This window comes from Grampus griseus (assembly GCF_964374135.1).
Source record: "Grampus griseus genome assembly, chromosome: 14".
Taxonomy (NCBI): Eukaryota; Metazoa; Chordata; class Mammalia; order Artiodactyla; family Delphinidae; genus Grampus; species Grampus griseus.
Window position 1 is genome coordinate 59,765,491 of NC_139008.1, and position 23,787 is coordinate 59,789,277.

General features: G+C 50.6%; 1 protein-coding gene across 1 annotated transcript in view; it reads right to left on the minus strand.

Annotated features, from left to right (window-relative positions):
* Positions 1-22,567, minus strand: part of EBF4 (EBF family member 4) — a gene marked incomplete at its 5' end in the record, with an annotated part of 54,459 nt that extends 31,892 nt beyond the window's left edge. Inside the window, 7 exons of the mRNA XM_082671460.1 lie at positions 8,185-8,253; positions 9,295-9,368; positions 11,004-11,059; positions 11,232-11,295; positions 11,535-11,691; positions 21,614-21,735; positions 22,250-22,567. Of these exons, the coding sequence (XP_082527586.1) occupies positions 8,185-8,253; positions 9,295-9,368; positions 11,004-11,059; positions 11,232-11,295; positions 11,535-11,691; positions 21,614-21,735; positions 22,250-22,567 (860 nt within the window). The remainder of the gene's footprint in view (positions 1-8,184; positions 8,254-9,294; positions 9,369-11,003; positions 11,060-11,231; positions 11,296-11,534; positions 11,692-21,613; positions 21,736-22,249) is intronic.
* Between the last annotated feature and the right edge of the window lie 1,220 nt (positions 22,568-23,787).

The following is a 23,787-nucleotide window of genomic DNA, read 5'->3' on the forward strand; positions in this document are numbered from 1 at the left end:
AAATGGTTCCTACTCCTAAACGTAAAACCTAGAACTACAAAACTTATAGAGGAAGGGGGAAATTTTCTGTGACCTTGGGTTAGGTAAAGATTTTTTAGCTATGACAACAATAACACAATACACAAAAGAAAAAATTTATAATTTGGACTTTATCAAAATTAAAAACTCATGCTCTTCAAAAACACTCTTAAGAGAATGAAAAGACAAGCCACGGACTGGGAAAAATTTTCTGCAAAATATTTATCTGATTTTTATCCATAGTATATAAAGAACTCCCACAACTCAGAAATTAAAAAACAACCCTATAAAAAGGGAGGGGTGAACAAACACTTCCCCCCCAAAAAAAATAGATGGCAAATAAGCACATGAAAAGTTGTTCAACATCATTAGTCATTAGGGACATGCAAATTAAAACCATAATGAGATATCACTACACATCTATTAGAATGGCTAACATTAAAAACAGAGATCATTCTCATGCCGTTGAGAATGTAGAGGAATTACAACTCTCACACTCTGCTGGTGGGAAACATAAAATGGTACAACCACTTTGGAAAATAGGCGACTACTTATGAAGTTAAACATATACTTACCATACACATACACATATACATATACAACCATTCTACTCCTACTTATTTTAGCCAAGAGAAATGAAAGCACTTGTCCATATAAGGACTTGTACATAAATGTTTATAAAGCTTTATTTATAATAGACAAAAACCGGAAAGAACCCAAATGTCTATCAAGAGATGAAGGCATATTTTGCTATATTCATACAATGGAATACGACTCAGCAATAAAAAGAAATGAACTATTAATACATGTAACAAAGTGGATAACACAAAAAAATTATGCTGAGCAAAAGAAGCTAGACAAGAGAAAAAGCACATACTGTATCATCCCATTTATATAAAACTCTAGAAAATGCAAACAAATCTATGATGACATAAAGCAGATCAACTGTTGCCTGAGGATGGAGGTAAGGGGAGAGAGGGAGAGATTCCGGGGGGGCATGAGAAAACTTTTGGGAATGAAGGATATGTTCACTATCTCAACTGTGGTGATGGTTTCATCAGTGTATACATATGTCAAAACTTTTCAAATTGTATGTCTTATGCCTGTTTTATTGAATATCAATTATACCTCATAAAGTTAATTTAAAAATAAAGAATAAGGAAACATACTTCTAAATAGCCCATGTATTAAAAGAGAAATCATAACAAATTTAACAATCCTTGGAACTGATAATGAAAATATGAGATATAATAATGTGACATAGGGACTTGCCTGATGGTCCAGTGGTAAAGAATCTGCTTTCCAATGCAGGGGATGAGGGTTTGATCCCTGGTCGGGGAACTAAGATCCCACATGCTGCGGGGCAACTAAGCCCCCGCGACACAACTACTGAGTTTGTGCACCTCAAGGAGAGAGCCCACGTGCCACAAACTACAGAGCTCCTGAGCCCTGGAGCCCACCTGCCACAACTAGAGAGAGAAAACCCGCATGCCACAACTAGAGAGAAGCCCGTGCGCTGCAACGAAGAGCCCACATGCTTCAACAAAAAGATTCTGCATGCCTCAACGAAGATCCTGCGTGCTGCAACTAAGACTCAACACAGCCAAAAAAATAAATAAAAAATAATGTGACATAGAGGAAACATAGTATTTTAAGGAAATGTCATAGCCTTAAATGACTATATTAGTAAAGAAGGTCAACAATTAATGAGCTAAACATCCAACTTAAGAAATTAAAAAAGAACAACAAAATAAACCCAAAGAACTAAGAAGGGAGATGATAAAGATAAATGTAAAATTAATGTAATGTGAAACAAACATTAGAAAAAGATTGATAAAGCTGTCAGTTTTTAGAAGACACAAATAAAAGTAAAAATTGCTAGCAAAACTCACCAAGGAGAAAGATATGATACAAACAATTAATATCAGAAATGGAAAAGGTTCACAGCTAAAGATACAGCAGAGGGACTTCCCTGGTGATCTAGGGGTTAAGAATCCACCTTCCAATGCAGGGGACGCAGGTTCGAACCCTGGTTGGGGAACTAGGATCCCATCTGCCTCAGGGCAACTAAGCCCACGCACTGCAACTACTGAGTCCACGTGCTCTGGAGCCCGCACACCACAACTAGAGAGCCCACATGCCACAACTACTGAGCCCACGTGTTCTGGAGCCCACGCAACACAACTAGAAAGCCCTCACAACGCAACTAGTGAGCCTGCACAGCATAACTAGAGAGAAGCCAGTAAGCCACAATGAAGAGCACACGTGCTGCAACTAAGACCCGATGCAGCCAAATAAATAAATATTTTTTAAAAAGATACAGCAGAGATCAAAAAGATAAGAGAACATTATGAACGACTTCATGGAAACAAATTTGAAAACTTAGGCACATTTTACAAATTCCTTTAAAAATGTAACTCATGAAAATAGAGTAAAAAAGAAATAAAAGGCCTAAATAGTCCTATGACCGTTAAAATATGAATAAATGACTTAAAAATCCTCTCCTCCTCAACCCCACAAACTAAAACCAAATTGTAACAAATTTTCAAGGAACAAATCATTACAAACTAATACAAATTCATTCAGCAAATAGTAAAAGAAAGAACATGCCCCGTCTAATTATTTAAGGGTCTTATACCACAGACTGTCAAAATCATACTAGGACATTGTAAGAAAAGAAAATTACAAGCCAATCGTGTTGAACATAAATGCAAAAATCCTAAATACTATTAACAAAGCAAATCCTGTAGCATTTAAAGAAGATAGTAAATCATCATCAAGCTAGGTTTATACCAGGAGTAGTTCAGTATCAGAAAATCCATTAATGAAATTCAGTACATTAACAGTTTAAAGAAGAAAAGCCATATGATCAATTCAATACATGTAGAGAAAAACAACACATGAAATTCAACATCTGTTCATGAAAAAAACCCAAAAAACAAAAATTAAAAAACTCTCATACCAACCATTTTTAACTTGATCAAGTATAGCTACCAAATAGCTACAATTAGCAACATTTTAAATGGTGAAACACTGGAAGCATTTTCTTTAAAATAAAAAACAAGCCAAGACTGCCCATTATCACTCCTTATTTTTTCAAGGTTGTACTTGAGGTTCTAGTCAGTGCAGTAATGTAAGAAAAATAAATAAAATGCAAAAGAATTGGATAGGAAAAACAAGTCATTTTTTACATGTCTGTCTCTATAGAAAAAACAAAACAAAAGAAATCTAAAGACAAATATCTACATGCAAATATCAATCGTATTTCTTTATACTATCAACAAAGACTTAGAAAACATAGCAAAAGATATAATTTACAATAACAACAAAATATAAATTGTACCTAGAAATAAGCTACCCATACAACTGAATGGTTCATTCCCTCACCTCTTCAAGTCCTTCCTCAAACTCCATCTTCTTAATTTGGCCTACTGTGACCACTCCATTTAAAACCACACCTCCCCCACCCCCAAATTCCAGATCAGTTTTATTTTTCTCTATTTTTTCCCACCTAACACCTTCTAACATACTTATAATTACTGTTTATTGCCCATCTCCCCAATGTCTTCTCTGTCCATGAATATGGATATTTTTTTCTGCTTTGTTTACTGTGGTATTCCTAGAACCTAGAACAGTGCCTGGTACATAGTAGATGCTCAATAAATATTTACTGAATGAGTGAATGAATGAAAGCAATAAGTGTATGTAGACTTTACTGAGAAAATTATAAACCTTTATTGAAAGGCTTTAAAGAAGATCTATATAAATGGAGAGATAAACCATATTCATGGATAGGAAGACTCAGTAGCATAAAGATGTGAATTCTCCTCCAAATTGATGTATAAGTTAACTGTACAAAACCCCCAGAGATATATGTGTGCGTGTGTGTGTGTGTGTGTGTGTGTGTGTGTGTGTGTTGGTGTGGAACTTTCTACATGGATTCTAAAATTTATATGGAAGCACAAAAGGCCAAAATAGTCAGTTCTTCCCTGAAGAACAAGAGAAGATGGGAACCTTATCCTACACGCTTGTCTGTATTATTTTTATATAGATATAGTGATTCAAACAATGCCATGTTAGCACAGAGATTATCAAATAGATCAAGAGAATAAAACACAAGAGTCTAGAATCGGACACACAAATAGAAGGAAACTTGATTTAGGACATAGGTGGCACTGAAGCTCAGTAAGAAAGGATGAGTTATTTAATAAATGATACTAGAATAATTAGTGATTCATAAACAAAAATAATTACATTGATACCTTAATTCACACCATGCCCCCAAATTAGCTCCACATGGATTACTAACCTAAATGTACAAGGAAAAACTGTGAAATCTTTAGAAGAAAATATAGGAGAATATCTTTATGACTCAGCATAGAGAAAGGTTTCTTAAACAAAATGCAGAATGAAATCCATGAGGAAAATATTGATAAATGCAACTACACTGAGTTACTTGATATACACTTCCCTGACAAAGGATCAGTATCTAGGATCTAAAAAGAATCATTAAAATCAATTATAATTCCTGGTGATTTCAGTATCAATGTAAATAGATGATAATTCTTCCACACATTCTTCTCTCCATTCCTTGAGTATCTCTCCTCCAATGACCTTCTCTCTACCCTCCCTTGGCCACACATTACCAATAAACGGAATTTCCGAATAATCCTACCTACAGACAACCCACTCCCTAACCACCAGCTCCAACCCTTTCTAGTACCTCAACTCTAGTAATTCTTGGCCCCATCAAAACCTATGTTCCATTCATCCTGCCTTCTCTTCACTCTCCCATAGTCCTCTCCTTTCTGAGCTTAAATTCCTTGTTCCATTTTTGTAAACACCCCTTGCTTACACTTTTCACTCTCTTGCCCTCTCATGTTTCATCGTATTCACATAGCAAACCCCTAACTCTGGCTATATGCAACCACTCAGCTGTTCTGCACCTGCACTTGTACAGCTCAGCAGGACTGGGGAAATTGCTCACTTTTAATTTATGACCACAGGTAATTCCCTGATGGTCCAGTGGTTAGGACTCGGTGCTTTCACTGCCATGGCCCCAGGTTCAATCTCTGGTTGGGGAACTAAGATCCCGCGAGCCACGTGGCGTGGCCCCAAAAACATAAATTTTAAAAATAAATAAATTTATGACCACAGATCTTAGGTGGGCCCTTAGTGCCACTTGGCAATCACAGAACATTTCCATCGTCCATTCACTCTCTTGGACAACTGTTTCATGCCCTAGTGTCTCCCTCTCCATCCTCATCCTCAACTGTTGACCTTGCTTCCTATTTCACTGAGAAAACAAAGCAATCAGAAAAGAACATCCGTAAGCTCCTATGTTGGATATTCCCATTTACCCATGTCCAGGTTCTCTATCTTCCCTGCTGCCTCCATGGATAACGTCTGTGCTCTCAGCTAAAGCCATTCCTCCACGTGTGCAGGAGAAACCCTGCCCTTCGCTGATTAGAGGACATTGCTTCAGCCATTCTCCCTTCTAACACTTGCATCATAATTTTCCATTTCCTACTGGGTTTTTGTCATCAGCATCTGAACAAGCTACATCTTTTTCTTGGCCTTACACTGTGCTCCTATCACCACCCTGTTCCATCCTGTTTCTTTGATCCCTTTAGGGTGAAAGTCCAGAGTTCCTTTAGTCACTGTCTCTAATCTCTCTTCTCCCATTCTCTCTTAGACATACTCCTATCAGAATTCTGCCCCTTTTGCCACTGAAATGGCTCCTGTTGAGGTCACCAATGTCCCCCACATTGCTAAATCTAATGATTAACCCTTCGTCTTTTTATCATATCCATGAGCAGCATTTGATGCAGTTGACTATTGCCTCGTTTTGGGATAATTTTTCTATCTAGGCTTCTGGGACTCCACTCCCCTGATTTTCCTTCTACTTTACTGGCAGCTGCTTCTCATTTTCCTTTGCTGGTTACACATCTCCATGACCTCTCAACATTGGACACCTCAGAATGCAGTTCTCGGACCTCTCATGTTTTCTTACAACACTCGTTCCCTCAATGATTTCATTCATTCAAATCTACATCTGTAGCCTGGACCTTCCCCTCGAGAGCCACACTCATGTGTTCAGCTCTTTTTCAACATCTCCACCTGGAGGTTTAGCAAGAACCTTAAATGTCATATGTCTCTCCTTCCATAACAAATCCTGTCAGTTCTGCCTATGAAGTGTATCCAGAATCCAACCACTTCTTACAAACTTCTCTATAACATCCCTTCTGTTGCAGCCTCCATCATCTCTCCTGGATTATTGTCATGGTTTTCTAACTCATCTCCCTGTCTCCACCCTTGCTTCCTGCGGGTCATCTTCAACACAGGAGCTAGAGTTAAAAACTTGTCAAAACATAAATCAGGTCATATCATTCTTCTCAAACACCCCCACTGGCTTCCATGTCATCCAGAATAAAAGTCAAAGTCCTTACAGTGGTTTACAAGAATGGCCTACATGCAACCTACAAGGCCCTGCATGGTCTGGCCTTCCTCCTGCCCCACCCATTGTATCTCTGACATCTTCATCTCCTACTGTCCCCCTCATTCCAGTCACCTGGGCCTTCTTGCTGTTCCTAAAACACAACAAGTACACTCTTTTTTTTTTTTTAACAAGTACACTCTTGCCAAGAACATTCTTCTCCCAGATTCATACTTGGCTCGCTCCTTTATTTCCTTCAGGTCTTGGCTCAAATGTCATAGTTTCAGTGAGGTCTTCCTTAAATACTCTAAAATTGCAGTAGCCCCTTCCTGGGCACTCTCTGATCTTTCCTGATGGCTTTCTTTTTCTCCTTAGCTGTTATTACCATCTAACATGATGTACATTTTATTCAGTTAGTTTATGTCTATCTCTCCTACTAGATTGTAAGCCCATCGACACAAGACTTTTTGTCTGCATTGGTCACTGCTTAATCCACAGCATATAGAAGAGACCCTGGCACAGGGTCCATATTAACAGTAGATGTTAACATTTAACAATAGATGTTAAAAAATTATTTGTTGAATGAATAAACAACATACTAATCGGCCAGAATACGGCAACAGGCATTCTCAAAATAGCTGGTACGAATATCAATTGGTATAATCTCCACAGAGGACAAACTGGCAGTAACTATCAAAAGTACAAATGCACATCTCCTTTGACCCAGAAATTCTGCTTCTAGTAATTTCCTTTATATAAATTCACACATGTGCTAAGTGACACATGGACAAAGTAATTCACGACAGCATATTTTGTCCCTGAAAAAGAATGAAAACAGCCAAAATGTCCAGCAATAGAGACTAAAGAAATTATAGTTCATCCATACAATGGAATATTTTGCAGTAGAAAAAAGAATAAGGAGACTGCTTGTGTCTGCATTTTCTTGCACAGACTATCTCAGGAAGGATACCCATGAAACTGGTGATAATGCTTGCTTATTTGGAGGGCAACGGATGAGTCAGCAGCAGCGGTAGGAGACTTTGCTGTCAACCCTCCTAAACTTGAATTTTAGTACATTGTGAATGGTTTAATGGTTTACTAAAAGGAGAACAAGGCAGGGTTTATGTTCCAATATGGAATGAGTTCTAAGATATATTGTTACAAATAAAAAGGTAAGTACGAAATACTGTGTACAGTATGCTATACATAGGGGTGGGGCAGACATACTTTTCGTTATTTACTCTTTTATACTTTTCGAATTTTGTACCTTATATATGTATTTCCTATTCAAAAAGAAATAAAATAATTTAAAAAAATCATGGTGGGAGAATGCATTTTCATATGCATCACCTTGACAATCCTATGATTGAAGCTTGCTAAGTATTTCCCTATTTTTTAAACAAAGGAAACAGACGATCAGAGAAGTCAAGTCAAACAGCACAGAGGCACCAGGCACCAGGACTAGAGCCCGCTTCCCTGCCAGGCCCTCCCAGCCCCTCTAGCCCAGCAGCCTCTACCACCCTCCACCCCTGCCCTCTCCAGCTCCTTCCCTCAGGACACAAAACTCTTATGCCCAGCCCCAAGAAGGTCTGCCACCAGGGGCTTCAGTCAGGGGACTGTTTCTCTTTGCTCAGAGTCACCAACAGGGTGGTGGGTGCCCCCGCGCTCTGTGGCTGATCCCAGCCTACCCTGGCCTTGCAGCTGCCAGGCCCTCTTCCCCTGGTCTGTACCTGTCAATGATGACGGGGTCTGAGGGTGTCTCATTCCGGTTGCCACAGCTCTTCCGGTCACAGCACCGGCTGAAGGAAAGATGAGAAGGGAGGGAAGGAGGAAGGGGGTGAAGGAGAGGGAGATTACAGCACGTGGTGTGTGTGTGTGTGTGTGTGTGTGTGTGTGTGTGTGTGTGTGTTGGGTGAGGATGCTGATGTCCTGTCTCTGAGTATGGAATCCCTGGGCCAGAGGGGCTCACTCTCAGGGGCCTGGGGGAGACAGGCAGTGAGGGTCCTACACAGGGACCTGGAGAGCCCTTATACCTGGGGTTAAGGATGGCCAAGAAACCCTTGTCCCAAAGGCATGCTGCTCCTGGAGGATCCAGGAAAGGGCAGGCTGCTGACCACCTACTCTCTCTGTACACTTTTTATACAAGTAGAAAAGAGCTCCAATTGTAAGCATGAACCTCATGAATTATCACAAAGTGAGCCCACCCATGTAACCAGCACCCATACCAAGAAATACCATGTGACTAGCGCCCCAGAAGCCCCCTCATGCCTCTTCCTGGTCACTGCCCTTCCCAAGGGTAGCCACTGTCCCAACCAGATTTTTGAACACTATTTTCTTTTCCATGTATGAAGAGCTGCCTCGGAGGACCCTTCCTGACTGACATCTCCTGGTGAGCCCTTGCCTAGAAATGCCAAGCTCTGGGGTAATGGGGAAGGGGAGTCTAGCACTGTGTTCCCTCTTCCCCATCCTGCCTGCCCAGGGGGTGCCCTTAAGTTCACATAAGAGGCAGCAAAGTTTCCTCCTCCAGCTTCTGAGCTAACCCAAGAGGCCCAGGCCCTGCCCCCATCTCCCAGGGAGCCCTCCCCAGAGCTTTATTAGTTAAGCTTCCCGGTAGCAGCAGGAGGCCTCTCTTACAAAAACACTCGGAGAAGCCACATAAACAGGCCCGCCTAATGGGTCCTCAAGGACCCTCTCCTCAGCCAGCACTGTGCCCAGGGGCCTCACTCTTCCCTCATCACCCCCCAACCCCAGGCTTCCCTGGGGATCAGTGGGGAGGGGGTTGGTGGCAGTGGCAGGGGTCGGGGCAAGAGGCCAGGGGCAGGTGACCTAGCCCTTCTCACCTGCACATGATCTCGTGGGTGAGTAGCACGCGGCACATTTCGGGGTTCTTGTCCTGCCCCTCGTAGATGATGGCCTGGGGAAGGGGAAGTGCGCAGGCTGGAGGGGAAGGAGGCTCCTCTCAAGGCCAGGTGGAAGGGCAGCTGGGCCCCCGCTCCCGGGGAAGAGTACGCCCTCCAACTCTCTCTGGGAGCCCAGGAATGCAAAGAGGGAGCTGGGAACCTGGCTTCCCAAACCAGTACCACTATCAGAATGGACAAGAGTGGCATGAGGTCCACAGATTCTGTCTGTCCACAGGCAGCTCTTTCCGGAGCCAGCTCTGCTCAGGGGCAGGGAGGTCCCCAGATCACCATGACCAAGGTCAGGCTGCCGGGAGGGCAGACACACTCCAACCTCCGCGGTTCTCACAAGCATTGTCCCTCCAGGCTGTCCCGCTGGCTCCTTGGCCCCTCTCCCCACCCCTATCACCTCCGCAGGCCAGGCCAGTGGCTCCCTCTTGGACTGCTGGATCAGCCACCCCCCACCCCCCCACCCCCAGCCAGTCCCCCAGCCTCTCCTCCGCCCTGAAGCAAGGAGTGAGCTGCCCAAACCACACATTTGGCTTCCACCTTATAACCTCTGTGCCACGCAGCCATCCCTTATTTGTGGGTCCCTCTCTCTCCGGACGTTCTCCAACCCCTTCCACACTTGTTGACCATGCAATCCCACTTTGCCACTGCCTGGTCCGCCTCCCACACCATGGCGACCACAGGCTTCCTAGAAACACACCACTTCTTACTCTGCCCTGGGATTGGGTGGGGGCTGCTGGAAGACTGTCTGTGTGGGAAAGCCCAAGTCTCCACCTCAAGTTGCAGGCCACTGATTTTCACATCTGAGACTCAGCCCTGCTCCTTTACCAGCGCACACAACCTCTCTGAAAAGCCTGAGGCTTGGGGCCCTGTGGCTGCACAGTCCGTCAGGGCTGACTCAGGTTTCAGTTGCCCCGAGCTCCTCATGCTGGTCCCTGAGCCTCCTTCTCTTGTCTTTTCAAGTCAGCAAGGTACTGAGGGCCTGCAGTGGAAGCTCTGGGGCCCCACTCAGTCCCCGCTCCTGGACCAGTGCACCCATCCCCCAGCTGTGGGTAGCATTAGCTGCTAAGGGCTTTCTCTTGAGAACTGCTCTCAGCAGACAGGAGCTTGCTTCCCCTGGAAATGTCTGGAAGGTTACACTCTCCCCTTGGGAGTGGTCCCAGCCAGTAACTGACCAATACAGGGGACAGAATCCTGGCCTCCTTGCCTCAAGGGGGAACAACTCTGGTGCCATTCCTTCTCCAGGGCTCCTCGTGGATCAGGCTGAGGCTAGACTCCAGCTGAGACCACATCCTTGCTGAGCATCCCCTGCCCTGTCCTGCTTCTCCTCCCTCCCCTTCTAAGAGCTTCTTCCTTCCTCCCCTATAAACCATATGTACCTGAATCCCCATCTAGGCTGAACTTCTAGATAACAGGACCTAAGACAAAGTCGTTGAACAAATATTGTCTTTTTCTTGTCTAGAGGGCAAAAGCTACACATCCTCCTCCTGTGGACAGTGCTGAGAACTGTGGACAGCTAGACTGGTGAGGATGAAGGGCATAGGGGAAGTGGGGGCAGGGACAAGGATGCTTGCTCAGACCACAGGGAGATGGGGGTCAGAGAAGGGGCTGGACAGGCCTGAGCATCCCCTGGGCTGGCTCACCTGCTTGGACACGGAGTCGATGAGACGCACATAGAGGTCCTGTTCTGTCCGAAGTCCTAAGGGTGGAAAGGCAGAGAGGGCTTGCTATTTGGGGAGCCCCTGTGGTTTCTGATGACTGAACACACTCCACACCTTTCCCCGCTGAAGCCAGGCCCCCTCCACCCTGACAGTGGGGCACCAAGTGTCACATGGTGCTGCGGTACCCAGTGGACAGTGGGCCTCACTCACCGTTGTTATATACCAGCCGGAGGCGATAATGGATCCCATTGTTTGTCTTTTCAGCCCCGGGCTCCTGCAGGGACAAGATACGGAAGATGCATGGTGCTCCCGGGGATCCTCCAGCCACCGCCCTCCCCCCGACTCCCTTCCCACCCAAACTTCCTCCCTACCCCCCTCCCTCCCATCCATTCACCACCCCCTTCTCCACTTCTCCACCACCTATCCATCATCTGCTCCAGTGGGAGGGGGTTCCCTGAAACCCTCCCCAGCCCCCCACCCTGTTCCTTCCCAGCGAGCCCATGAGCCTCTCACTCGGTCCTTCTCCACAAAGTCGATGAAAGCTGTACGCTCCACCTCCACCGGCTGCCCCTGCCGGTCATACATGGCCAGCACGAAGTGGAAGAAGTTGGATTTCCTGAGGTTGGAGGGGGGCTGCTTCTCAAAATGTGCTCGTGCCAGGCCCACGCCACTGTGGGGAGGAAAGTTGCTGGGAAACCACTGGAAGTGCCCTCCAGAGAGGAAGACCCCGTCACCTCTGACCAGGTAGGTGGGCTGGCCAAGACTTGGCTCTGATGTGTCAAGAGTTTGGGCAAGAAATTGGATGGGCCCATTCCACCCTTGCCAGGGCCATCTCAGTTCTAGAACAGGCCTCCGAGCCCTGAGGTTACCCCAGCCTGCTCCCATGGGAATAAGCAGCACAAGCACAGGTGACAACAGAGGCATCCCGGGCAGACTCCTTCCCAGACTTTTCCCTGGGCCTCACATTTTGGAAGGCTGATCTCTAAAACCAAATGAACAAGCAACCCATCTTACTGACCACAGGCTCCTGTGACTGCCCTTTAGGGCCTCAAGGGGAAGCTGGGAGGTTTTGGAATGAATATCCCACTGTACCCCAGCTCCTGGCTATGTGCATGAGCCTACGGTATTGCCTGGGAGATGATGAAGTCCATCAGACTCTCAAGAGACATTGAACTGGCTCAGCGCCACTAGTCTGGCCAGCCTGGATGCTGGGCTATGGCTGAAGGTGGGAATGTCCTCCCTAGGTATAGGGGGACCTGCCTCCATGCTTGGAGGAAGACACCACTGGCTCCCTTGGGTAGAAGGATCTTCTGGTCTGGCCTTGCTTTCTCCTGGCTCATCAGAAACCAGTCCCAGAAGCAAAGCCAGGGTGAGAGCAGGAGGAGGAGAAGAACCAAGGCCCTGTTCACCAAATATTTCCTGAACCCCAATGATGTACCAAGCACTGGCCACATGGCACCACGTGGGGCCAGAGTGAAACACCTGGAAGGGGAGGGAAGACAGATACAGAGAGCTGCAACACAAGACAGAGTGGTGGGTGCCCCCTAAGAGATGTCACTATATAAAAAACCGTAAAAGCAAAGGAAAAACGATTAATTCTTTCTGTGTGTGATGAAGGGAAGACTTCACGGTGATGGTGGCCTTCCCCCTGGTCTTTGAGGAATGAATAGGAGCTCAACAGGGGCAGGAGGCAAAAGGGCAGAACTAACAGCATAAGAAATGGCTGTAGGTATGAGGGTTAGTATCACTGGACCACTTCAAAGACTGAAGTGAGGAGAGAAAGGGTTTTATTGGAAGTGCCAGACTATCCATGCAAACAAAAACCAGGCCATGGAGTTTAGACTTTCTTCTCTGGGCCAAGGTCTTCCAAAGTGTGTTCTTTAGCTCTCTCATGGCTCCAGATCCTCATTCTATGAAAGAGTGCTATACCCACAACTGCTGGGAAGTGCATACACAAGTGTATGTGGGGGGCCCTGGGACACCCTCCAGGAATGGACCCTCCTTGACCCGCTCAGGCCAGTGGTCCCCATGCGGTAGCGAGTCTCCAGGATGGTTCCCCATGATCCCTGCCTCCTGGTAGTCAGGTCCTTATATAGTTTCCTCCCATACTGTATCAGGATTGGTCTGTGTGGCCAATAGAATATGGCACAAGCGATAGCATACAATTTCTAAGGTTAGGTCATACAAGACACGTGGCTTCTGCCTTGTTCACTCTCTTGGATTAGTCACTCAGGCGGAAGCTGGCTGCTGTGTTGTGACGACACTCAAGCAGCCCTATGGAAGGTCCACGTGGAGAAGAACTGAGCCCTCCTGCCAACAGCCGGCATGAACTGATCAGCTGTGTGAAGCCTACCAGCCCCAGTCAAGCCTTCAGATCACTGAAGCCTCATAAGAAACCCTGAGCCAGAACTACCCAGCTACACTGCTCCCTGATTTCTAACTTTAAGAAACTGTGTGAGATAATGAATGTTGTTTTACGTTGCTGAGTTTGGGGGTGATTTTTTTTTATGTGGCAACAGGTAACTAACACGCCATGCTTACTTGACTACAGAGCATTTTGGTGCAGGGATGTGGTATGGGAAGTATGACTAAAGGCCACCAGAAGGCTCTGGTCAGGCAGGGCTTAGAAGATGCTGTAAGCAAGGAGGGCACAGTGTGGTAGAAAAGTGAGAGGCTGCTTCAGGGATGCAGAGGTGAGGATGAGAATGGTGGAACTGTCTTGAGAGCCATTTAGACCAGAGTCCCATCATGGACATGCCACTGTGACAGCATCTGCCATACTCATCACTACTTAATACTTTTCTTCTTAAATTTTAAATCAACTTACTCTTACTTGGCTTCTTGCAAAGCCATAATATCTGAAATGTCATGGGCTTCAGAAGCTTGTTGTGTTTTTACTCATACAGATTACAGTAAATAAACAATAAAATGAAAACCGTTCCTCCTCTTGAAAGCCTGCTCGGGAGCCTCAGTCGTCCATGTAAAATGCTAATTTTGGAGGCAGAAGTGACGGGTCTTGCTTGTTCCTGATCAAGATGAGGAGGGGGCCACCAGCACCTTCTCTTCCCCACCAAAGGTTATTTCTACACGTTCCTTGCTCCAGGATCATCCTCCTCCCTCCTTCCTCGGTGTCCCTCTCTTCTCCTCAGCCTCAGGCTTACAGTCCAAAGTCCAGGCCTTGACCCTCCCGCTTCCCACTTGCCAAGAGGCAGGGAAGCCTGAAGACAGCTTTGATCACAGCAGGTCCCTGATTACTGTTGATGAATATGCTAATGAGGCAGCAACCCTGACTCCTCCCTCCAGCCCCCAGGACCAGCTTAGGGGCAGTGAGGCTCCCCAGGGACAGGACCACCTGGGGGTAGATAAGGTCAGAAGGAGATGGGCTGTGGGGCCATCCCAGATCACTCTGCCCTTTACTCTGTCATCTAGCCCAGGAAAGGTGCCTGGAAGGCGCTCAGACAGTGAGGAAAGAGCTATAGAGAAAGAAAGAGGCCTTAACAGAGGAGGGGTGGAGGCTAAGCGAGCACACAATCCCCTGGACCCCTCAACATACCCTATCTACACAGACGCTCCTGTACTTCCCAGGCCAAGAGTCAATCAATAATGCTGACCTTCCTCTCCCATCCATCCCTCTTGGCAAATACCCGTCAGTCCTGGGTCCTGGCTGCCTGGGGTTCCTACCAGGCTCCTAAGGACCAGACCTGGGAAGTCTGCCCTAAGCCCCAAGCCAAGCTCCCTTCACAGGGCCTGCCCTCTCAGCAGGAGGGAATTCCTAGGGAGAGTGGTTGGGGGGACCAGGGGAGGGGAAAGGGAGCAGGTATCCCTGCCTGGGGTCTGTGGACCAGTAGCCAGTGCTGCCAGCTGCAGGGCATCAAGGGGCTGCACTGACCTACTCCACAGTGGGATCAGGCTCAGTTCTACTTCCCTCGAGGCAGCCCAGCATCAGCCTCCATCCTCCACCTTGCTTAGTGGGTCTGAGGCACAATCACACACATCCACGCAAAGCAATGGGACAGAGGCGGCTAGTTTATAGCTCTGGGACAGGGATCACTATCATGAACGACAGCAGAACAATATGACCCCAAGCAGACCAGGAGAGGATGGCAGAATAGGCAAGACCCCTGCTGGGCATGCCCAGGACTGCTCCTGGTCTGCGAATGTCTCCAGTTTACCCTGTTCATACCCCTGTGAGACAAGTGAGAAGACCAAGGTGAAATGGAAAAGGTTTTGGTTTAAAGAAATTCTCAGGGCTTCCCTGGTGGCGCAGTGGTTGAGAGTCCACCTGCCGATGCAGGGGACACGGGTTCGTGCCCCGGTCCGGGAAGATCCCACATGCCGCGGAGCGGCTAGGCCCATAAGCCATGGCCGCTGAGCCAGCACGTCCGGAGCCTGTGCTCCACAACGAGAGAGGCCACGACAGTGAGAGGCCCGCATAACGCAAATAAATAAATAAATAAAATAAAATAAAGAAATCCTCATATTTCCTATGAACACAGAGGACATGAGGATTAGAACAGCAGCTAGAGTGCCAGATGCAAGTCTGTCTGGACTTCTGGTTCCCCTAGGCACCTCCATGGCCTACCTGCCCGTGCAGTGGGTGACCAATCAGCATCCCTGAGCAGAGCTGCAAGCTGCAAAGGGAGAGGGTGCAGAGCGGGAGGGGGAGACTTCTGCTCTTCTCCCCTTGGGAAGAGCTGATGCTCTTGTAATGAGAAAGCGAACCAAGATTAAAGAACAGAAAGAAAGAGACACAGAAATATGCTCAAACAGCTCAGAAGATAGACCTGGGCCGTGGAGAGGTCTGAGAGGCCTGCTGGGGCACCCTGGGAGAAGACATGTGCTCCCACAGTACCTTAGAGGCAGAGATGTGGATGAAGGCCAAGGTCTCTGATTCTGTGGTCTCCAAAGTGGGGTGGCCCTTGCAGAGAAACTGCAAGGATGTTTATGGATAGGAATCCTTTATCTAGAAGAAGGGAGAGAGGCAGGAGGAGAGCCCCAGAAGTCTGGAGAGGCAAGTGTTTTATCTGGGTTTCCCCAGAAGCAGACCCTGAGACAAGGATTCATATGTGAACACTTTATGTGGGAGGTGTCCAGGAAACCTTGGCGGGTATGGGGAGTGAGAGAGAGAAGGAAAGGCAGTCCCTAACAGGTGCATTATCCATGAGTAACCACTGTGGGCAGCTGCAGCTCAGCCGCCAGGGAGCTCTGGAAACAAGTCTAGAACATGTGCTTCAGCTAGTCAGAGGGCTGAGCAAGGGAGCTGGGGTCTTCATCGTCCAACTCCAGTCAGTCACTGGCTGAGGGCTTCTGGGGCGTCATCTCTCAGGTGCTTCTGGCCTGTTGTGCAGGTGGGTGGAGCAGGCTCTGGCCATCTAAGAGTCTTAGGAGGCAGTTGCTGGCAGAGGAAGCAGACCCTTTCCCAAGGGTCCCCAGGGACATGGGTGGGGTAGCAACTCCCAGCCATCCAGAGGCCTGCGGTGTGATGGAAGCCAGCAAAGCTACAGCCCAAGGGCCTGCGTGCAGCCTGGCAATATGCACGAGAACTGCCTCACCTGGTGCGTGTATTGCTGGAGCCTATAATTCAGAAACGTCTCATTCACTTAGCGTGATTAGTGCACAAAGCGTGCCACATACACGCCTTTTCCAGGTAAATGCAGCTGAGTGATGAAAACAGCCACATTAACCACTTTTGTGAGACTCCCAAATGATTTACACATCTCCTTGCTTTCTTAAAAAGATTGTTTTCAACAAAATGTTCAAAACACTTTCCTATCAACGCCGGAGTGTGCTGAGGCGGTGGGGCATGTGCTCCTGTAAAGAGCACGGATGTGGGAGGAGAAAGTGCTCATCTTCATATTTCCACCAGGGCCCACTCACCCCCTTCCCATCTTTTGAAATAGCCCCCAAATTAAAGGAGACTGGGACAGAAAAGCTTCGGTGTGCACAGCTATTTTTTTGGTTGGAGGACATCCGAGCATAGGTGTGTGTGGGCTTCCTGAGTACTGTGCTGGGAATCCAGGTTGAAGGTGACACCAAGGGCAACCTGACCTTCACAGCCTGAGTCATTCAGGTAACTTGTGCTTCAGAGTACAGGGGGATGCATATGGGGGCATCTGGGGGCTGCAGAGTTGTCTGGCTGCTATTGCTTGGCCACCCAGGAGTCCCTGGAGATGCTCCTTTTCGAGGCTGAGCAGGTTGCCCCAGGAACTTTCTTGCAGCAGCTGGACCTCGCCACAGCTGTCTAGGACAGACGACGCCTCCCTCACAGTCAGTCTCGGCTCTCGGGTCAGAAGGCCATTCATAAGTCTTAACATCCTTGATTAGGTACTTATTATAAGTGCTAGCAATTTAAAACAAGCATCTCAAATCTCACAGAGGACAATGGCCGAGACTGGAGCTTTGGCCTTCCCCCAGAGGCACCTTCAGGCCTTTGTCTCCCCTGCACCCCTCTGCCCTCTACTAAATGCTAACTCTTGCCTGCCTTGGCAGCCCAAGGTTCCGAGCAGTGCCTTGGCTTGGGCCTGATCCATCTTGGAATCTGGGATGCTGGGGAAATGGGGAGAAGCCCTGTTGTTATCAGCAGTTGGGGGAGGCTCCTTTTTGATCCCCCCTCCACCCTGGAGGTGGAAGGAGTAAAAGTGTGTATTTCCTACATCTCATCCTTTGTCTCAGATTTCCCTACTGTCTCTGCTAAATCTAGATCTTCTTTTCCCCATACTAGCATGGTTGCGTAAGTCCCACCTTCCTCTCCTCTGCATCCTCTCTTCCTCCAAGCCTCCTACTGGCTGTAGCTCTCCCTGCAGGCATCCTTTGGGTCCCTGGGACTGCTGATAATCATCAAGCTGGGCCTGGCATTCCTGACTCCAGCCAAGATCTATTGGCCTAGCCCAGAGCCTGGGAAGATAAAAGCAGAGGCTCACTGGGGTGAACCCACCCCAACAATGCGACAGTGCAGGCAGGAGGACCTGGTGCCTAGAGGCAGCTGCCCAGAACCTGAGTCTAGAAGGGCCTGCCAGAGATGAGGCTTTGGGGCTGCTTCATATCCCCTGTCCCACTGCCCCAGCAGGGGCTCTGCTCACTTGTCCCAGGAAATTATCTCAGCCATCAGGTCCCTGGATGAGGGGGGAGGGGAGGATCTCACTAGCCAGCTTTCCCATGTTTCCTCTTGCTCTCAATTCTACCCAAAGACTGTCCACCCTCTTCTCTGTGCCCACCCCCTCACCACCCACCCACAGGCCTGCCTGCCAGGTCCCAGGCTGAGGAAGAGCTATTAATTATTAAAGCAAACAAAAGCATTTCCTAGCAGGGATGCTAGCCTGCTGCTGCTTACAGGAAATGCGGCCCCAGCTGGCTTCCCTCTCATGGCCCAGCTAGTGTTCTGGGACCAGCTCAAGGGGGAGGGCTAGCCTGGGTGCTCCAGGAGTCTCCCCAGGCTGGGAGTCACATCAGAAGGAGAGTAGAACTGCTTCTGTGCTGAGAGATAAAGTCCTGTTGGCCCAGGGTAGGCCAGGGATCCTTGTGCAGAGTTCCCCACCAGGAAGACCCTGCCAGCCTTTCCTCTTACCTCCAGTGTATGGTATGCAGCCTCTCTTTTCTCCCTACCCCTCTTGCGCTCAGAACTTTCCTTCCTGTTGGCAGGCCCTCCCTCACTGATCTTAGTAGGCTCTGGGCTTTCTCCTCCTTCTCCACCTTCTGAAAAACCCTGGCGCTGTAAAGATGGGCAGCAGCAGCTGCTCCAGTACCTGGTTCCTGGGGTCAGGTAGATCACCAACGTGGACAGCGGAGCCCAACAAAAACGAACTTAGTAACCTTCTAACACGCACTCCTGCTTCCTGCAGCAGATACTCATTACCCCCTATTGACTGCTCGAGCCTGGTGCTGTGGACACGAGGATGAATGAGCCACCATCCATGCCCTAAAGGAAGGTGTAGGCTGGCAGGGCAAGGAAGCCCAGGACAGGCAGGGCACAGCTGACTCTGGCCTGTGAGAAGCATCCTTAGACAGCACTAAGAACTGCTCCCCTGGGCCGGATGGGAGGGCACAGAGAGAGAAGGTGCTGGGGGGAGGGTTCCAGAGGTTGTAAGATTTTATTCAGTGGGTGTGTGGGTGCTGGGAGCAGGGGAACTGTTTCAAGAGACATTGTTGGATGCCAAGAGTCATACAGAGGCTGAGAGGAAGCTTGGGATCAGACTGTGATGGGTCTCGAATGCTGAGTATCTGGGAGGAAGTGTGTGTGTGTGGGTCACTGAAGTTTTTAATTGGGGAGGGACACCATCAGAGAAGAGTTCTTTGGAAATGTTTCTTTGGCCCCTGGTGCATGGCAGACGGTTTGCGGGGGCGGGGGCGAGGTGGGAGGCTGGGACAGTGGGCTAGCAGGCTGAGGTGATACACTGGGGTTAACCTTCAAGCCAGGGAGGAAAGTCGTGGAGGGCAAGAGTGTGTGTCATGGTTACGAGCTGGCCGTGGGCACTGTGATTAGGAATAGGACCCAGAGGCACCGTCCAGAAGCCTTGACAAGCTGGCGGCTGTGGGGTGAAGGTAAAGAGGGCATCAAAGACAGCTGTCAGACCCCAAGCAACCTAGCAGGGAGTGTTCCAGGGCAAGTTCCTCCGAGACAGAGGGAGAGGAGCCTTCGGAGGTGGAAGAGGGGGGCGGGGCAGGGAAAGGAATTCCTGTCATTGTTGTTTTAGGATGAAAAGACCCAAATAGAGGACTGATGGAGGATCAAGAACCAACGGATGAGATGATGACATCTCAGGAAGAATGAGAAAGAAGTACCTCCCACCTGCTCCCATCGGCAGGAGGTGCCCAGAGGCAACCAAACGTGTGGGGGCTCCCAATCTGTGTCCTGAGACAGAGAAGCCTCTGGACTTAGAGATGAGCAGCCCAGGCCTGAAGAAATTCCTCTCTTCAAACTGGGGAGGCCTTCTGAGTCCTGGTGATGTGGCCCTGGGGACTCAGACTGGACACCTCAACCCCACTCAAGACCTCTTCCTCAGGTGCAGACAACAATCTCATGGGAAGAGCCTCATCGCCACACTTCCTGCACCCACACAGGCTACAAGGGCACTGCCTCCTTCCCATCGGCTTCCTGCTCATCAAACCTGCTGACAGGGACAGAGGAGAGTGTCAGAGAGAAGTAGGAACCTTAAACCATGAGGCCCCACTGGAAAACTTCGTCCTCTCTTACAAGGAGCTCTCATCACAAAGGCGGTGGTGGAGAAAAAGACAAAGAAATTGACCAACTCAAATTAAGTGAAAAACCAGAACCAAAAGAAAAACAAACAGGATACAGAATTATATGTATAACACAGGAAAAAAATATGTTAATGGGAAGATGGGAAGGAAATACACTAAATTATTGACAGTAGCTATTTAGAGAGATGGGGTTTTGTTTTCATTTTTTTTCTAGAAAAGTTATATCATGAGTAAAAATATGGATATTAATTCATAGGCAAGACTCTTTCTCTTCCTAAAAAGGTGAGCTCCAGAGAGAGGCCCTGGTGCTCCCTCTGGACAGTCATGAAAGCACAGGAATGCAGGAACACCATTCAGTTTGAACATGAAACAAGGTGTGTGTCTGTTAAGGGGTGAGGTTGGGGTTGGTGGTGGGGTGGTATCCCCTGAACAGGATTGGGGATGTGAATGTGTGGCTGGCATCCAGGTCTGGTCTGCCCTGGAAACCCCCCAGCAGAATCCCTTCCAGCTGCTGGACAATCAGCTGCTCAGACCTCTGGGAAGCCCAGCTCCCAAGTGTCCCATATGTCTGCAGAGGCAGCACCTCCCTAGTCCCAGGCACTGAGAACTCCAGGTAGGATGTCTAACCTCCCCTCCCCTTGCTCACAACTGGGGATACAAAAAGCCCAGGTGCTGTGGGGGGCTGGTCAACGAACCATTATGCTTCCTTTCCAAATCCAGGAGTCCATCCCCCACCCAGGCTCCCTGCCCAGACTCCTGAAAAGGAGTCAGAGGAGATGGGTGTGGGTGCTGGGTTCCCAGGGATCCCCTGCCTTGGGTAGGACCCACCAGAAAAACACCTGGAGGGACCTGAGCGGCCCTGACCCATCCTCAGCCCCAATCATTCCACCAAGCCGACTGCCCACCTCATCTCTTCCCCACCAGCCGCTTCTCCAGCTCCACACGTCCCCATCCTCCAACTCTGAGGGATGTGAGAAAGCAGAAAGGGGGCTGGGATTCGTGCCTTTCCTGGCCGAGATCTATGGAACTCGACAAGGAGGGACACTTAACTGCCTGAGAAGGAGGGGTGAGCAGTTCCTTAACAGCTGGTGGCTGTGGGACTGCGGGCAGCCGGGAGACCTCCTCCTCTAGAGCCATGGACTGCTGGGCCAGCGAGCGGTAGTCAGAAATCAGAGCCGGGACATCCAGGAGTGGAGGCAGAAGCCCCGCCCCGGCCCGCCCCACATTCTCAGGAAGAAGCAGAGGCGCTCAGGGAGAGGTGGGCACAAGAGCTTGCCGGGACAGTGCAGAGTTGGGGCTCCCTCCAACCCCTCGCCCCAGCAGCTCAGCAAGCTGAGAGAAGGCGGCGCGGAGCCGTCCAACCCGAGCGCGCCCTGTCGCGTCCGAGCGCTTACCTCTGCGCCGCGGTGCTGGCGTCCAGGATGCCCGCGCCCTGCATCCAGGAGCGCACCGAGCCCAGGCCGGCGGGCAGCAGCGGCTCCTCCTTCAGGTTCAGCCCGCCGCGGGGCAGAGCGTCCTGCGCAGGAAACATAAGGGCGCGCAATCGGTGGGCGCTCCCACAGCCGGGGATCCGGTCCCGCCGAGGCTGCGGGGCGTCTCAGCTCCGCCCGCCCGACGGCACCCGGCGCCTGCAGGAGCGCAGCGCAGCGCCAGTCCCGGCCGCTCAGTGCGCGCCAGCCTCCTGGGCGCTCCCTCGGAGAAAGCGGGTCCGCGAGCGCCGGCGCTGTCCCCTCCCCTCCCGGGGCGCGGGGCGGGGAGATGGAGGGATTTCCCCGCGGCCTGAGCGCCGGCGGGCTGACTGAGCGCGGGGCGGTGAGGGAGGGGAGCGGAGACGGCACCCGGTCCGCGCAGAGGCGCCCTAGAGGCGCGCTCTGGCGGCTGCCCAGGGCCGCGGTCGTCGGAGGGGGGGGCCCGAGCACCCCTTGAACTGCCTCAGGCGAGGCGGGGGCGCGGGGCTGCCCGCCCTTTCCCCCTCGCCGCCCCCACCTCCCGCCCACCCGCCCGCGGCGCCGGCGCGGGACGCTGATTACCATCCAGGAGGAGGAGGCTGCGGGCGCGGAGCTCGGCGGCGGCGGCGGCGGCGGCGACTGCGGCGGTAGCGGCGGCAGGAGCAGCAGCAGCCGTGCGTCCCGAGGAAAGGCAGGGGCAGCGCCGGGCCAGCAGACGCCTCCGCCGCCGGCGCCCCGCGTGCTCCGGCGCCCCGGCCCTGCCGCAGCCCCGGGCGGCAGCACCTGGAGCAGCAGTAGCAGCAGCCCGGCCGACTCCCCCCTGGGCCCGGTTCCCGCGCCGCCCCGCCGCGGCCGCCGCCGCCCGCCGCTCCCCGGAGCCTGGCCGCGGGCCCGGGCCATCCCGCCGCCGCCGCCACCGCCGCCGCTCCCGGGGGAGCGGGAGCCGAAGGCAGGGAGAGCGGGCGGGAGGAGGGATGGCGGGAGCTGGCGGGCCCAGGGGACTGGGGGCCGGGGGAGGCGGGGGCGGGGCGGCGCGGCCGGCCGAGGGGCGGCCAGGGACGTGACATCATCGGGGGAGGAGCGGCCGGGCCCGGGCCGCCGCGGCGGGGCGGACCCTGGCGAGTCGGTCGCCGGGGCTGGGGGCTGCGGCCTGCCCGAGGCCGCGGGAAGGAACGGGAGGGACCAGCGTGGGCCCGGGAGGCCCGGGCAAAGAGCTGACCGGGCTGCGAGGCGGGGGAGCCCGGGCGAAGCCGGAGGAGCGAGCAGGGCCGCACTCAGAAACCTGCACCGCCTCCGGGTCGCCACTGGACGAAGTCCAGGCTTCTTCTCCACTCATCTTCGTCTCCCAAGTACCCGCCGTACTCTCCACGCCGACGCCCGGTTCCTGCACTTGCCGCTCATTTTGACGCCTTCAGGCTTTTACTCTTGATGTTCTTTGCTCGCCCCATTGGTCCTGTCCGCCTTCCCCTGACCTCGGTTTAACCTCAGCCTGGGACTCAAACCTTTCTCCCTTAGGCTGGGCCCCAGACGCGCCGAGCGCCGTCCCTGCATCCCCCATCCCTAGTCCAGTCCGTGGCTTGTCTAAACACTAAAGCATTTTCGTTTCCAACCTGTGCCTTTCAGACACCTCTTGGTTTTTGATGCAAGTTGGATACTGAGTTAGGACTCACTTCCTCTTGTTCCCCAGCCAGAGAATCTTCCCTCTCAGATTTCATTCCTCTTAGTTCCCGGGCCAGAAATCATCTCGCCCTTGACCCGAGGGCTGAGCCGTTTCTGACCCTCTCCCCACATTCTGGCTTGGTGTGTCCTGACCAGGCTTTGAACAAGCCCAGAATGAGTCCAGCACTTTCCTGCAGAACAGCATGGGGGTGGCCTACCCAGCCTGCTGCTTCATTTTCAGACACCCCTGGAATATCACTTTCCTGCCCCCATCCCATCCTCTGACTCCCATCCTCTTTTGGGGGGCCTCCAAGTGTGCAGTTAGTGGTCCACCCCACATGGACCCCAATGAAGGTCCCAGGGCCACTACTGGGCCTCCTATTACCCCAGAGGCACCCCCACCTCCTTTTCTGACCTATGCCCCCCTCCCCATCACCTGCGGGGGCTGTCACTCCCACCCA